The 15093-nt window shown below is 54.0% G+C and overlaps 2 protein-coding genes across 3 annotated transcripts; both read left to right on the top strand.

The window, feature by feature from the left end:
* The first annotated feature begins 746 nt into the window (after positions 1 to 746).
* On the top strand, positions 747 to 6299 carry LOC117860205 (squamosa promoter-binding-like protein 15). Of its 2 annotated transcripts, XM_034743461.2 has the most exons (11): positions 747 to 1123; positions 1220 to 1972; positions 2193 to 2386; positions 2474 to 3318; positions 3427 to 3501; positions 3612 to 3719; positions 3802 to 3919; positions 4059 to 4194; positions 4278 to 4422; positions 4518 to 5138; positions 5222 to 6299. In XM_034743461.2, the coding sequence occupies exons 2-11, from the start codon at positions 1275 to 1277 to the stop codon at positions 5636 to 5638; spliced, it is 3357 nt and encodes a 1118-aa protein (XP_034599352.1). In that variant the 5' UTR covers positions 747 to 1123; positions 1220 to 1274; the 3' UTR covers positions 5639 to 6299. The 2 variants fall into 2 exon arrangements, with proteins under 2 accessions (XP_034599352.1, XP_034599353.1); XM_034743462.2 differs by having other exon boundaries at positions 747 to 1972.
* Positions 6300 to 11909: 5610 nt separating this feature from the next.
* On the top strand, positions 11910 to 15029 carry LOC117861264 (probable L-type lectin-domain containing receptor kinase S.5). Its single transcript, XM_034744794.2, has 2 exons — positions 11910 to 13428; positions 13916 to 15029. The coding sequence occupies exons 1-2, from the start codon at positions 12033 to 12035 to the stop codon at positions 14770 to 14772; spliced, it is 2253 nt and encodes a 750-aa protein (XP_034600685.1). The 5' UTR covers positions 11910 to 12032; the 3' UTR covers positions 14773 to 15029.
* The last annotated feature ends 64 nt before the right edge of the window (positions 15030 to 15093 follow it).

Consider the following 15093-nt stretch of genomic DNA (forward strand, 5'->3'; position numbering starts at 1 on the left):
GATATCGTAATAGAACAACAAGTATGCAACTGAATTCTCCCTTCTACGAATCAATCCATCGAAAAGGAGCATCTCTTGTTTTCATTCACAAGTTCTTAGTAGAATTTTACTAAGAAATGGCGCAACTTTTTTTTCCTTTAGAAGATGGTGCCACGCTCTTGTTGAGCACTCCTTCCTCTATTTTTTATCCAAAATATTTGCCCCACTTCCTCGAGGTAAAAAAAGAGCGCAGTACTGTCGGGGTAAATATGGTACGTCCCAAGTACAATAATGCATGTGGCGGATGGCATCGTCGTACGAGGACGACAGAGGATCCGAGTCCATTTTGACGGGCCGGGCGCGCCAGGGCCGTACCGTAAAAAGCAGCCGCACACATCACCACACCACGGGGTTCAGATCGCCGGGAGGCGGGGCCAGGCACAGGCAGCCAGCAGCCCAGGGGAGACGCACGCCGCGCCGGCCGCGGTACGAGCACGAGTGGTGGTGGTGGGCTCGTACCACCGGTACCCGTGCCTGCCCGCGATCGCTCTCGTCTCGCTGCCCCACCCCGCCCCGTCGTACGGCCGGGCCGTCCCCCGCGGGCGCGCGGCGTGGGACGGCACCACCACCCACCACCCTCCCTCGACCCTCCCTCCAACTCGAGCCCTCGCTTACACTCGCTAATTACGCGCACCTGCCACCGATCCACGCGCACGCCACCACCCGCCGCCCGGCCTTCCCCTGCCTGTTTGCCGCGCCAGGACGCCACCCGCGCAGGCCAACCAAGCCCAAGCCCGAGCCGTCCTCCCTCTCCCTCCCCTCCCCCTCCGCTCGATTCCCCTTTCTCTCTCCTCCCTTTCACGCCTCCCCCCTTCCAGCCAGCGCCGCATCACGCCATCGGCCCATTCCTCCTCATCCCCAACCTCCGCGCTCGCGCGCCGCGCTCTTTCCACCGCCGATTCCACCACCTGTACTGGGTTCGCTCTCTCCCTCTCTCCCCCTCGCAGCGCATCCCAGCGGCATCGCTTCCCCGGGGGGAGGGATATTTCTGGTGCTATTTCTGGGGGTTTGGGGAGGGCGGCGAGGTGGGGGTGACGTGACGCGGGCGACTTGGTCCCCCGTAGACTTGACGAGCCGAGAGCAGGTAGCTGGAATCTTCTTCCTCCGCCGCCGCTCGCCTCGGCTCCGCCGCTGGTGCCTCCCCGCCGCGGTTGCTGATTGGTTTGACCTCGCTGTGCAGATCCGCGCGCCCGGAGGTGGATCGGTGGTTGCGGCGGCGGCGGCGTTGAGGAGCGATGCAGCGGGAGGTGGGGCCGCAGGTGGCCCCCCCGCTGTTCGTGCACCAGATCCAGCAACTGCCTCCCCATGCCGCCGCGGCGAAGAAGCGTGGCCACCCGTGGCCAGCCGCCGTGGCGCCGGCCAAGGCGGCGGCGGCGGCGGCTGCGGCTGGGGAGGGGAACTGGAACCCCAAGATGTGGGACTGGGACAGCCGCACGCTAACCGCGAGGCCGTCCTCCGACGCGCTCCGACTCGGCGGCGGCGCACAGGGCCAGCACCAGCACCAGCAGCAGCAGCCGGCGGCGTCCGCGGCCGCGAAGGTGGCTGAGGCGCATCGGCGCGCTGGGGGTAGCGGCGCGCTGAACCTCCAGCTCGGCCTGCGGGAGGACGCGGCGACCCCGATGGATACCAGCCCATCGGCTCCCGTGGCGTCCTCACCCTCCCCACCTGCTTCGGCTGCGGCGGGGCAGGAGCCGGTTGTTAGGCCGAGCAAGCGGGTCCGGTCTGGATCGCCGGGGAGCGCCGGGGGATCAGGAGGCGCTGGGGCTGCGAACGGAGGCGCGAGCTACCCGATGTGCCAAGTGGATGACTGCCGGGCGGATCTGACCAGCGCCAAGGATTACCACAGGAGGCACAAGGTCTGCGAGACTCACAGCAAGACCACCAAGGCGCTCGTCGCCAGTCAGATGCAGCGCTTCTGCCAGCAGTGTAGTAGGTAATGATAGAAACCGCCTCCTCCCAAAACTTTCATGGCAACTTTTGTTGTTGTGGTGCTACTAGTAGGACTCTCTTTTTTACGATTTGATCGCTGCTTCTTCACACCCCGTGCGTATTGGGCTGGAGAGATGGTTCTCTGTCATGGTGCTGCCGGTGTTGGTGTGGGCTATGAGAGCATTTAGTTACTAATAAGTTGGTTCTTATGGTCAATCGTTTAGATTTCACCCACTCGCGGAGTTTGATGAGGGTAAGAGGAGCTGCAGACGTAGGCTCGCTGGACACAACCGCCGAAGAAGAAAAACTCAGCCAACAGATGTTGCTTCGCAGTTGCTGCTACCTGGAAACCAAGAGAATGCAGCAAATAGGACACAAGATATTGTCAATCTGATTACTGTTATTGCGCGCTTGCAAGGTACTAGCAGCACTCACTGTGCACTCAATATACTCTCTCACAACTTTGTGATATAACCAGTACTGAATTTTATTGTCCTAATGACAGGTTCCAACGTTGGTAAAGCGCCTAGCATCCCTCAGATTCCAGATAAACAGAATCTGGTTGAAATTATAAGCAAAATAAATTCATTGAACAACACAACCTCTGCGCCAAAGTCTCCTCCGCTAGAAGTTGTTGATTTGAATGCTTCACAAGATCAGCAAGAGGATTCTGTGCAAAAGACGGCTAATGGAATTGACAAACAAACTGTGCCATCTACCATGGACTTGCTAGCAGTTTTATCAACTGGCCTTGCGACTTCAACCCCTGAGACAAACACATCTCAGTCCCAAGGGAGCAGTGACAGCAGTGGTAATAACAAGAGCAAGAGTCATTCAACAGAGGCAGCAACTGTTGTAAATTCACATGATAAATCAATCCGAGCTTTTCCTGCTGCTGATTTCATGAGAAGCAATAGCACTCACGAAAGTCAACCTCATGCATACAAGGATGCAGACCAAGGGACTCAGCCATACTTGTCACTGCAGCTGTTTGGAAGCATCGAGGAGGACATCCCTCCGAAGATGGACTCTGCAAACAAGTACCTATCATCAGAGAGTAGTAATCCTCTGGATGAGAGATCTCCTTCGTCCTCTCCACCTATAACTCACAAATTCTTCCCCATACATTCAGTAGATGAAGAGGATAGGCATCCTCATGATTATGGGGAAGATGCTGCAATGGTTGAGGTTAGCACAAGTCGGGCATGGGTTGCACCACCACTTGAGCTCTTCAAGGATTCAGATCGACCAATCGAGAATGGATCACCACCAAATCCTGGGTACCAGTCGTGTTATGCCTCAACATCTTGTTCGGATCATTCACCTTCTACCTCAAACTCAGATGGACAGGTAGATCATCTTAGAAGCTTGCAATTCCAGTTGTTCCCCACTTTTCCAAGATGTTGTATCATTTTAGCCATGGACTAAATTCTATTCTCTTGATTTACCATTTTATAGGATCGGACTGGTAGGATTATATTCAAGCTGTTTGGCAAGGAGCCTGGCACAATACCTGGGAACATTCGTGACGAGGTATGGTACAACTCATTAGATTATTTTAACAAAACACTTGAAGCCCTGTTTTATCCTGTTTACTACAGACTGTAGTTGAAATAATTCTCCTTTCTTGTCTTGATCATCAGATTGTAAATTGGCTCAAACACAGCCCTACTGAGATGGAGGGATACATCCGCCCTGGTTGCCTTGTACTATCCATGTACCTATCAATGCCAGCTATTGCATGGGATGAAGTAAGTGTCACTCAATTAGACAACAAAATTGGAATTCTACAACTAATATATCTAATGCGGAACCTCTGTAATGTAACTACAGCTTGAAGAAAATCTTCTCCAGAGAGTAAACACGCTAGTTCAAAATTCTGATTTGGATTTCTGGAGCAAAGGAAGGTTTTTAGTTCGAACTGATTCCAAGTTGGTATCATATAATGAGGGTACGCACACGACTACCATCAATAGTGCCACATTTTGTTTTTGTCTATCCCAGCTCATCTGAGAGCTTACTTTGGTCTTTTGCTTATGAGTTCTTTTCACCTCATTTTAGTTGATGCCAAGTTTGCTAATTTATTTCAGGAATGACCCGTTTATCGAAATCGTGGAGAACATGGAATACCCCTGAGTTGACCTTTGTGTCACCAATTGCTGTCATTGGTGGGCAAAAGACCTCCCTCGTTCTGAAGGGCCGTAATTTGACTATTCCTGGCACCCAGTAGGTTTCAGTTGTAAATAATGTTTTATCAACAATAATATCTGCAATTTGAGTGACTTGTTCTTAACCTTGCATCAATGCAGGATCCACTGTACCAGCACAGGAAAGTACATATCCAAAGAAGTGCTGTGCTCAGCATATCCAGGTACCATATACGATGATTCAGGTGTTGAGACCTTTGACTTGCCAGGAGAACCTGATCTTATTCTTGGGCGCTGCTTTATTGAGGTTTGTAGTTCGAAGTCCTTGTTGTTTCTGATATATGGAAATTTGTTGTTCACATTGGTAAAGATGATTGAAACTGTTGTGTTTGATGTTTACAGGTAGAGAACAGGTTCAGGGGTAACAGTTTCCCTGTTATTGTTGCAAGTTCAAGTGTTTGTCAGGAATTGAGAAAACTTGAAGCTGAGCTTGAGGATTCACAGTTTCTTGATGTCTCTTCAGACGATCAGGTTCAGGATCCTAGGCAGTCAAAGCCAAGGGATCAAATTCTGCACTTTCTTAACGAACTTGGCTGGCTCTTTCAGAGGACTGCTGCTTGTACATCTTCCACCAGATCCGATGTTTCCGATTTGGATTTGATTCAGTTCTCGACTCCTCGGTTCAAATACCTTCTGTTGTTCTCTAGTGAGCGTGACTGGTGCTCTCTTACTAAAACACTTCTGGATATCCTCGCCAAGAGAAGCTTGGTTAGTGATGAACTATCGCAGGAAACTATGGAGATGCTAGCAGAGGTTCATCTTCTGAACAGAGCAGTGAAAAGAAAGAGTAGCCGCATGGTACATTTGCTCGTAAAGTTTGTTGTTATTTGCCCAGATAATTCCAAAGTGTACCCTTTTGTACCAAACTTTCCTGGCCCTGGTGGTTTAACTCCGTTACATCTTGCTGCATCTATTGAGAATGCAGAAGACATTGTTGATGTCTTGACAGATGATCCTCAACAGGTATGTTCATAAAGTTCAGTTTGTGTTTATCTTCAAGTTATTTTACATCAATATTTCTTATGATTTTGCATACATCACTGCAGATTGGCTTAAACTGCTGGCAGTCAGTTCTAGATGATGATGGTCAATCTCCTGAAACATATGCCAAGTTGAGGAACCATAATTCTTATAATGAGCTTGTAGCGCAAAAGCTGGTGGACAGGAAGAACAGTCAGGTTACCATAATGGTCGATAAAGATGAAGTTGGTATGGATCAGTCAGGAAATGTTGGTGGGGTTCGAGCATTGCAAATACAATCTTGCTCCCAGTGCGCCATTTTGGAGTCTGGTGTGCTAAGGAAGCCTTTGCGGTCACGAGGATTGCTTGCTCGGCCATATATCCATTCAATGCTCGCCATAGCAGCAGTCTGCGTTTGTGTATGTGTATTTATGCGAGCTTTGCTGCGGATTAATTCTGGCAGATCCTTCAAGTGGGAGAGGCTGGATTATGGTACACAATAAACATTGAGGACACCTGAGCTATGTATTTGGTATTGTTAAGTTAACAAGCAGAGCGAATGGAACAAGTTAAGTTTCCTTGGAACTCCTCTATCCATGGATGAGTGAAAAAAGTACTACTGATGAAGGAAAACTCCTTCCCGGGGTAAAAGAAGTGTCAATAGGTGAGGAGCTGGAGATGTTAGATGGGCTCTAGCGAAGTTAAAGTTAAATTGGCAAAACCCTGTCGAAATGGTGGAACTCGAGCAAAGTTGCCACATGCTCTTTGCGGGAAAAGGGACATAGCAACTGCGCTCCCCCACAAATCCACAAGATCGATGGATGGAATCACAGTTCCGGGACGACGAGTAAGTAACCTCGATTTCGTTTTTGCTGGTTTAAGCGTGTGAATCTGTTGGTTCATGTATCAAAAGATGGTGTTTAATTATCTTGCTCACCTTTTCACATTTTTTATTTTTTGTGTATTAAATACTGTACTCTAGCATGGACGCGTCCTATCTTGTCTTTAGATAGTAGCAGGGGTAAATGAAAAGAGGCTTTGCATATCTGTATCGTTCATAGTGCCTTTGTAGCTAAATAGAAAAATAGGCAGATTTAAAGTGTACCTGAATCCACTGTTTTATTTGACACCCACCATAACCCCATAAGATTCTGTTTTGAATAATCTTTCTTGCACCTTTCTATGGTGTATTTTCGCTGTTTTTTCTTTTTATATGCCGGCTGATTGCTATGGTTATTTTGTTCATCCAATGTTCGTTCTGACTTGCACCCGTTCCTGTATTCTCACCCAAATTCCCTGGTTTCCATCACTATTCTTAACGCTGCTGTGTTCAAAGTTGGAAATTCATATTCTTGTAGGGGAACTTTATATCAGCGATATATGCTTTGGTTCATGTGGCTCGTACGTGCTGGCAGAGACGACCGCTCTGTCGAAGCACTACGAGAACAGTGTCGCAACCAACTTTCTGGTGTCTTGTCACGGGAAAAAAACCGATCCAGCTCCAAGCGTTGGCATGGTGCGTTGTCGTCCCGCCGGGTCCGCGTGACGAGAATGCGATGCCTTGCTTGGCGCCTTTTCGGGCGTCGCCGTGCGGTGTGTGGATCGCCCCCGGGACACGGCGGTGGAGATTCTGGCGAGTGGCGGGGGCGTGACATGCCCGCTCGAGGTCGAGGGCTCCATGACATCTACCCCCGCACCCAGCCACCATGCGTGGTGATGCGCGCAGCCCGGAGCCAATGCCTTTCTTTCCCCGGCCCCCCGCGGCACCAGCTGCCCGGCAGGCCGCACTCGCGACTCGCGAGGTGCATGCACGCGCGGCCTGGATCGCACGGCCGGTAGCTTTCCCTCGCATCTGCCTTTCCACATGGCTGCCGGATTGGACGCGCGCTGGCCACGTTCACGAATGATGTGCTGGGTGCGGTGCCACCGAACCCTCTTCGCTCCCCCACCTTGCCGCGCGCGATACAGTGATCGATGGGGTCGCCGTGGGCCGTGGCCATGGCACGCCGTCACAGCCCCCGTGCCGTGCCTTCGCGTCGCGCGCGTTCTTGTGGCGGCGCGGCACGGGCACGTGAGCTCGCCCTTTTCTGGTGCAGCAAAGCGGCCGCAGGCTCAACTCGTCCCGTCCCGTTGCTACCACCCTTAGCCGTTCCCGTGCAACGGACCAACGGCGACGGGTCGGTCAGTGCTCACGGCTGGGGACGACGAGGGTGCCGATCCGTCCCGGCGCGCCTAACAAGACGATGGACCACGCCAGCCACGACGACGTTGCGTGCGGGCGGGCAGCACGCAGGGCCAGAACACGGCGAGGAGGACATCACGAGGGAGGTTATGTAACGTGTTTGCTTTTGGAAGCAAAAGTGGTGTGCAACCAAAGCGAGCGACCGAGCGCACGGCAAGACCCGCCCGTAACGGCAGGCAAGGCAACGCCGCGTGCGTCGGCGTGGCCCCACCGCGGGTCGTCGAGTGGACGAGCCGATGAGCACATCGTCGCATCTCTCCGTGTTGCAGTCCAGTCGCCGGGCTGGATAGATCATAGAGGGTGAGAGGCGACTCCACGAGTCAAAGATCAGTTTCCTGTTCCGGATAGGGCACCGCCGCGTCCTCGACACGTATTCGATCTACGTCCGGGGATGATTGGCAACTAATCCAGCATCGTGACCGGCGCGACCGATCGACAGCCGGTGAGACACGTACGTACGGACGGCAGTCCTCACCGGAACGGCACTAGCTTGTCGAGACGGACGTGTTGGACAATGGACCTCAGACCTCTCGCCATCCGGCGGCAGACAGCCGGACGAGACGGCCGAGGCGCGCAGCCGGGTCCGTGCGCGTCGCCACCAGCCAAGCCAGCGATGGTCCTCGACTCCTCGTCACGATCAGTGGCCACTGGTCCAGCGCCACGCCTGCGTGCGAGCGCGGGGAACCGGTAAGGAGCTGCTGCCCCCGGTGGCCCCGGGCGGCCGGGCGCGCCGCGCGACGACGCGTGCGGCGCGCGCGCATCCGTCCACATCCACCCAGGACGGGCGTGGGGATGATGGGGGAGGAGACGTCTCGTGCTCGTGCGCGGGGGCGCCGGGCGCGGACGGCGGACGGGGATCATGGGATGAGGAGGAGGTGCCCTGACGGGGGTGGCCTGGCCGCCTGGCCTGATGGGTGCCCGTCACATGTTGCCCGTGCGCGACGACAGCGTGGTCGTCCGCTTCCGCCGGCCTCGGGCCTCCTGCTCGGTGCGGCACGAGCACGATCCAATCAGGCCAGGCCACCCTGCCGCCGCGGCAGTTGCGGTGGGAGGCTGGTTTGGCTGGGCGCCCGCGGCTGCAGGGTGAGTGGGAGGAGGATGATGCTGTCGCCATGTGACGCGAGGCGCCGGTGCGGTGGGAGGAGAATCGCTGTGCAGTTTCGGGCATCTTCTGTTTATATGTTTTTAAGAGGCACACTTCATTGTTTAGGCTGTGTCTGGCGCTGGAGCATTTCGTTTTCTGGGAGATACTAGTAGAGATTCTTGAAACGGAAGCAACAACGCAGCACCAGTTCCTTGGGTCCATCTGACCCTGATGGAAAAGAAAATCAATGAACGCATGAGGTGGTCCAAAGTCCAGACCTAAGAAGGCTGATCCTCCGCATTTGGCCCGACCTTTTTTGTTGTAGCGTAGCGGAAGGAGCCACTGACCTGAATGAATGGGGCGGGCTGAAATGAAAGGATTCAAGCCCACGAAAGCATAGCCGCATAGCTGCTAGTTCGTCGTCGTTGTCGTCCGTCGGTCAGTGTGCCTCTCAGTCCAGTCCAATAGCCAGATCCAGCACAAAACCCGGCCGGTTTCTTCTTTAAACCTCTGCAGCGGCGGCGCCGGGACAAGCATCTTAGTGCACGACTTTTGATGCTTACCGAAGTGAAGGCCCAATTGGATCCACAAACAGAAACTTCAAGCCCGCATATGACGACCTCACGGCCCGCTCCAAAGTCAAAACATATGACGACCTCCCAGGGCCCATTCAGAACGTCCCGTGCTCCCGTCAGCCCATCCCGATTCCCGGAACGATTCGCTCGCCCGCCCACCTCACAGCAGTCAGCATCACTCATCAGCACCGCCCAACGCCCGAGTCCCAGCTCCCAACCAACCCCCAGCAGGAACGACGCTTCCGATCCGCGCTTCCCCCGGCCGCCGGCCCGGAGCCTTCATCCGATCGATTGCCAACCCATCCCGCCCCAAATACTCTTGCACAGAATTGCTGTAAATGCGATGCGCTAATCTCTCTGCTTGCGTCAGCAAACAGACTATTCTCTTTGCTTATTTTTAGCAAGTGTCACATCAAATATTTAGATACTAATTAGGAGTATTAAACGTAAGTTATTTACAAAACCTATTACATAAGTGGAGGCTAAACGACGAGACGAACTTATTAAGCCTAATTAATCCATCATTAGCAAATGTTTACTGTAGCAACACATTGTCAAATCATAGACTAATTAGGCTTAATAGATTCGTCTCGCCGTTTAGCCTTCGCTTATGTAATGAATTTTGTAAATAGTCTACGTTTAATACTCCTAATTAGTATCTAAATATTCGATGTGATGGGTGCTTAAAAATAAGCAACCGAACCAAACCAGACCTAGGTTGGCTGCATACACTCGTGGTGTGTCTCTCTTGCTCGTTTCATTCCCCATGAAACTTCCTGTCTATCCAGAAAAAGCAAAAGATGTCACTTTCAGTTGCTAATTTTTTTAACATCTGCCGTGCTTCCTTGTACTGGCCTGCTGATTCAACAACATGCTCGTCAGTCGCGTGTTCTTCACACAATTTGCACTTGCAAAACGTGGGAATCTTTACCTCACTAGTAGTGCCCAAGAACAAGAGCTACAGAGTCGCTTTTCCTTCTTATGGATTAGATTATGACTCCCAAACAACCAGAACGAGCTGAGGTGTGCGACGCATAATTTCTTAAGGGATTGAGGGGGGGGGGGGGGGGGGGGGGGGGGGGGGGAAGGGGGTAGTTGCTTCTGATGATGGTTGCAAAGGGGTTGCAACTGTCAAATTATATGGTACTTGCATTGGAGCCCCGGTTCTGCAGCTCATATGCATATAGATTGACGCTCTCCAATTGCCGTCCACCTGCTGCTTTATAGTCATCCCGGGACGCGTTTAGCCGGTCTAAATTATGGTTAACAACGTATTATCAAACTGTCACCCTAATACGGAGATGTCGACGACCTCACTTTTCCCCCACCTTGAGATGGAGACGCAGACCATTGACCATGTGCTCGGTGATCTGGTGAGGATTAGGGTGTTGTTTGGAGCTGCCTTCTATCACTCCAATGACAGGCAAATTGGTCTGCTTGACTGTCCAAGCTTTGCCTTGCCGTCGTCCACAATGGATGAAAGTTTTTTTTTTAAACAGAAAATGACATGATGCCCCCATTTCAGTTTGACAATCTTGCATTGATGCATTGCATCCTGACCATTTCGTATGTGAACAGGTGAGCTGCTGTTGAGAAGACAACGACTATTCTGATAAGTACATTTCACATTATTTCAGAGGAAGATGCAATGCATAGCGGATTTTAGGAACCGGTTAAAGGGTAAGCAAATGGAATCGTCACAATTCCAGAAGAAATCAAGCGAGAAAGTCCCAGGCAGGTGCTTGAGTATATAGCTCAATAGCTGTGTGTTTACAGTTGATAATCGTCAAGCGGTCAGGCCAGAGATTTTAGCCAGGTATGGTCTAAGCTACGAACACAGAAAATAATCGTCAAGATCGAAGCACCGATCTCTGAAGAATAATCGCGCACGATAATGTGATCATATCGATGCGTGATTGGATGGATAATCCATTTTCAGCCTAATGGAAACTCTTTCTTTTTGTATGTGTATGTACTCAAGCGTGGGTGTGAAAATAATGGCGATGGTGATGTGTTTAACGATAGGATAACAGATAACTTACCCGTCACCTGCACACGCAAGTTCCTATCAGTTAACTCAAAAGTCAATGTCATATCACCAAGCATGGAACATGGAAGCAGCGTATGGAAAAAGAAAAAAAAAACAAAAGGAAAGACCTATGGAAACGTTCCTGGTGATGGAACAATACAGTTGCAGCTAAGCAATCGGACATTTAGCTGCAAGTTCTGACTTTGAATTGGAAAATTGAAATAAAATCTCCGACGCGCTAATGGAATTGTTCATCATGCAAGAACAGTCCCCAACTTGAGTGTTTTTTTTTTTGGAATTTGGAAGATGGGAGGCTACCACTAATGGATAAGGAATTAGGGATAAGCCTTTTTTTCAAGCATGTTTTTGCACCGATATAGATGTACATGTACGCGGCCGGTCGGCTGATGTGTCACGTTCCCTTTTTAAACAAAGGCGACTTCCCGCGGGATTGTTCAAAGTCATCGAGGATGCCCCACAGCTGAAGCCACTGGTGGTGTCACGCTGCCACGAGCGCGCCTCGACGGCGACCCCTGCCGGATTTCGCGCTGACCGTTCCGGCCGGCCAATCCCTGGCCGAATAGTTCGGGCCCCACCCGTACGAGCAGAAATGCCCCGGAAGCCGTGCGCGTTCTGGTAGCTGCACGTCAGCGTCGTCAACTCGGTCTCCCTCCTCGCAAGGCCCCTTGTCAGTTGTCACCGGCACGTCCCGTGTCACGCCGAGACCGGGACGAGAGGAATCCGCCGGGCAAGTTCCCGTCGCGCGCCACCAACCCTCTCCAGGCACCAGCGCCGTCGCGCGGACTTGTCCGCCCACGCCCGCCCCCGGTACAAATAGGGACCGTTGCCACCACGGTGCATTCCCCCTTCAGGCGCTCGCCTTTTGGTTCGGGTCCTTTTCTCCCCGGCACTTTGTCTCCGGCATCCGCCGCCCGTGTGGCCGTGTCCCGTCCGGCGCGTGCGCGACATGGTGCCTGCATGCGGCGGCGACGGGCGTGGTCGCTCTCCTCTGTCACCTCTGTTGGGTTGCCTTGTCTTCTTGCTGTTGATCTTCGCCGTCTGCGGCGCGGAGGCGCAGCTGCAGCCGCTGCCGGCGCTGGAGGTGGCGAGCTACAACTACACCTCGTTCGATGCGGGCAACTCGCGGGAGTTGGCGGAGCTGGTATACAGCAGGGAGGCCCACATCTCCCAGGGCGCGCTCCAGGTCACCCCGGACACCGCCAACGCCGGTCGCGAGGATCTGTTGGTCAACAAGTCCGGCTCCGTCCTCCGCCGCCGGCCCTTCACGCTGTGGCGCCGCGTCGACGGCGACAAAGGCGGCCAGCCCGCCGCCGCCGCGGTGCCTCCGCAGCCGCGTGGTGGCACCGGCAACGCCAACGGCACGGCCCCGCGCGTCCAGGTCGTGTCGTTCAACACCACCTTCTCCATCAACGTGTTCCAGTTCACCGGCCAGCGCCCCGGCGAGGGGCTCACCTTCGTGATCGCGCCCTCCCGCGACGACCCGCCCCCCGGCAGCCACGGCGGCTACCTCGGCCTCACCAACGCGACGCTCCAGAAAGCCGGCCCGGCCGCGAACCGGTTCGTGGCCGTCGAGCTCGACACGTTCAAGCAGGTCCACGACCCCGACGACAACCACGTCGGCCTCGACGTCGGCTCCGTCGTGTCCAGCAAGACGGCGAGCCTCGACGACCTCAGGATCGCCACGAACGTGACCACCGCCACCAACTACACGGTCTGGATCCAGTACGACGGCGTGGCGCGGCACATCTCGGTGTTCTTCAACGTCAGGGGCAGGCCGAAGCCGTCGTCCCCTGTCCTCGAGTCGCCGCTGGACCTCAGCGAGCACGTCCCGGAGACGGCGTACCTCGGCTTCTCGGCATCCACCGGCACCAGCTATGAGCTCAACTGCATCCTCGACTGGAGCCTGTCGATCGAGGTCATCCCCGACAAGAAGAGCAACACGTGGCTGATCGTCGTCGCCGTCGTCGTGCCCGTCAGCCTCGCCGCCGTCGCCGTCGCCGCCTTCTTCCTGACCAAGAGGCTGCGGGCGAGGCGGTCCATGGAGAGGCGGCAGGAGCGTCTGGGGCACGAGCTGAACAACCTCCCCGGGATGCCCAGGGTGTTCGAGTACGACAAGCTCAGGAAGGCCACCAGGAACTTCGACGAGCGGCTGCAGCTGGGGAAAGGCGGGTACGGCATGGTGTACAAGGGGGTGGTCCCCGCCGACGACGGCCGGCCGGAGGCGACGATGGAGGTCGCCGTGAAGAGGTTCATCCGGGGCGACAGCAGGGGCGTCAGTGACTTCCTCGCCGAGGTCCAGATCATCAACCGGCTGCGACACAAGAACATCGTCCCTCTCATTGGTACGTGAAAAAATTCCTAATTTCATCTCAAATCAGAATGATGATATTTACCAGATTCGGTTTTAAAGTTTGATTGAGATTTAGCTGTCCATTGTTAGTTGTTCGTTAGCCGATCAGAGTTGACCAGTTTGTTGTAGCTGAGCAATCAACTTCCACTCTGAATTATTATATGCATTGATGAGTCAATAGTGTAAAATAGTGATGGACAAATATCTAGAGGACGATGTATTCTACTCAAATTCTAACGCGTTTATGAAATCGTGTACGGGCCAACAACCTACTGTAGCACTCTGATCCGTTCAACCATCCTGTTAGTGAATTTTCAATTCTATGATTTCAAAATGTATTTTAAAATCGGCATCTGTGTACTAGTCATGGATCCTTGCAAGTTGCTACAGTTATAGCATGGAGTGATGCTGTGCTGATTCTGAATTTGTGATTGATGCACTGTTTGTTCTGAACGCGTTTCTTGCATTGCGACTGTCAGGTTGGTGCTACAAGAAAGGTCAGTTGCTGCTGGTGTACGAGTACATGCCCAACGGCAGCCTGGACCAGCACCTGTTCCGGCGGGGCGTGCACGAGCAGCGGCCCGCGCTGAGCTGGGAGAGCCGCTACGCCATCGTCCGCGACGTCGCGGCGGGGCTCCACTACGTCCACCACGAGCACACCCACATGGTGCTCCACCGCGACATCAAGGCCAGCAATGTCCTCCTCGACGCCTCCTTCCGCGCCCGCCTCGGCGACTTCGGCCTGGCGCGCGTCCTCGAGCACGACCGCAACTCCTTCACCGACCTCAACGTCGCCGGCACGCGCGGCTTCATCGCGCCCGAGTACTCCGTCGGCCACAAGGCCTCCCGGCAGACGGACGTGTTCGCCTTCGGCGCGCTGGTGCTGGAGGTGGTGACGGGGCAGTACGCGCTGCGCACCCAGGACCTGAGGTGCCCGCTGCTGACGGACTGGGTGTGGCAGATGCACGGGCGCGGCGCGCTGCTGGGGGCGGTGGACCAAGGCCTCGGCACCGCCGGGTTCGACCACGACGAGGCCGGGCGGCTGCTGCAGCTGGCGCTGGCGTGCAGCAGCCCGAACCCCGGGGACCGGCCGACCATGCCGGAGGTGCTGCAGGTGCTGAACAAGGCCTCGCCGCCACCGGAGGTGCCGCCGTTCAAGCCGCAGTTCGTGTGGCCGCCGGAGGGGGGAGCGCACTTCGACCTCGGCGACATCGAGTTGTCTGTGACGACAAACAGGACGACCGGCAATGGCGCGTCGTCGACGGCGATGGCCACGCAGGACACGGCGCCCAACAGCAGTGAGGGTTACTTCCCCGTCCTCTCTTCCGGCCGCTGATCGAGGGCTTGCACTGTGTGCATAAACACCGTAATCTTGGCCTCACGTATATGCATTTGGCCATGAAATGTAAATATAGATGTATATGTCGAATTCGTAAGGGCACTTGGTAGGTACATACAGGGGACCTTGATCTCTGTTTCTGGCAGCAGATCAAGGATGAAGTTAGAGTGTGTTTTGGCTTGTCAGAAATTTTAGAATTGTACAGCCAGAGCTCTTCAAAATATATCACTTGAATAATAAAGGGCTTTCATTCATCTTTGGTTATTTTAGAAGTGAAATCAACATCCATCTTCAAGCTAGAACCGTAAAATGGAGGCA

The sequence above is a fragment of the Setaria viridis genome, chromosome 6 (genome assembly GCF_005286985.2).
Source record: "Setaria viridis chromosome 6, Setaria_viridis_v4.0, whole genome shotgun sequence".
Lineage (NCBI taxonomy): Eukaryota > Viridiplantae > Streptophyta > Magnoliopsida > Poales > Poaceae > Setaria > Setaria viridis.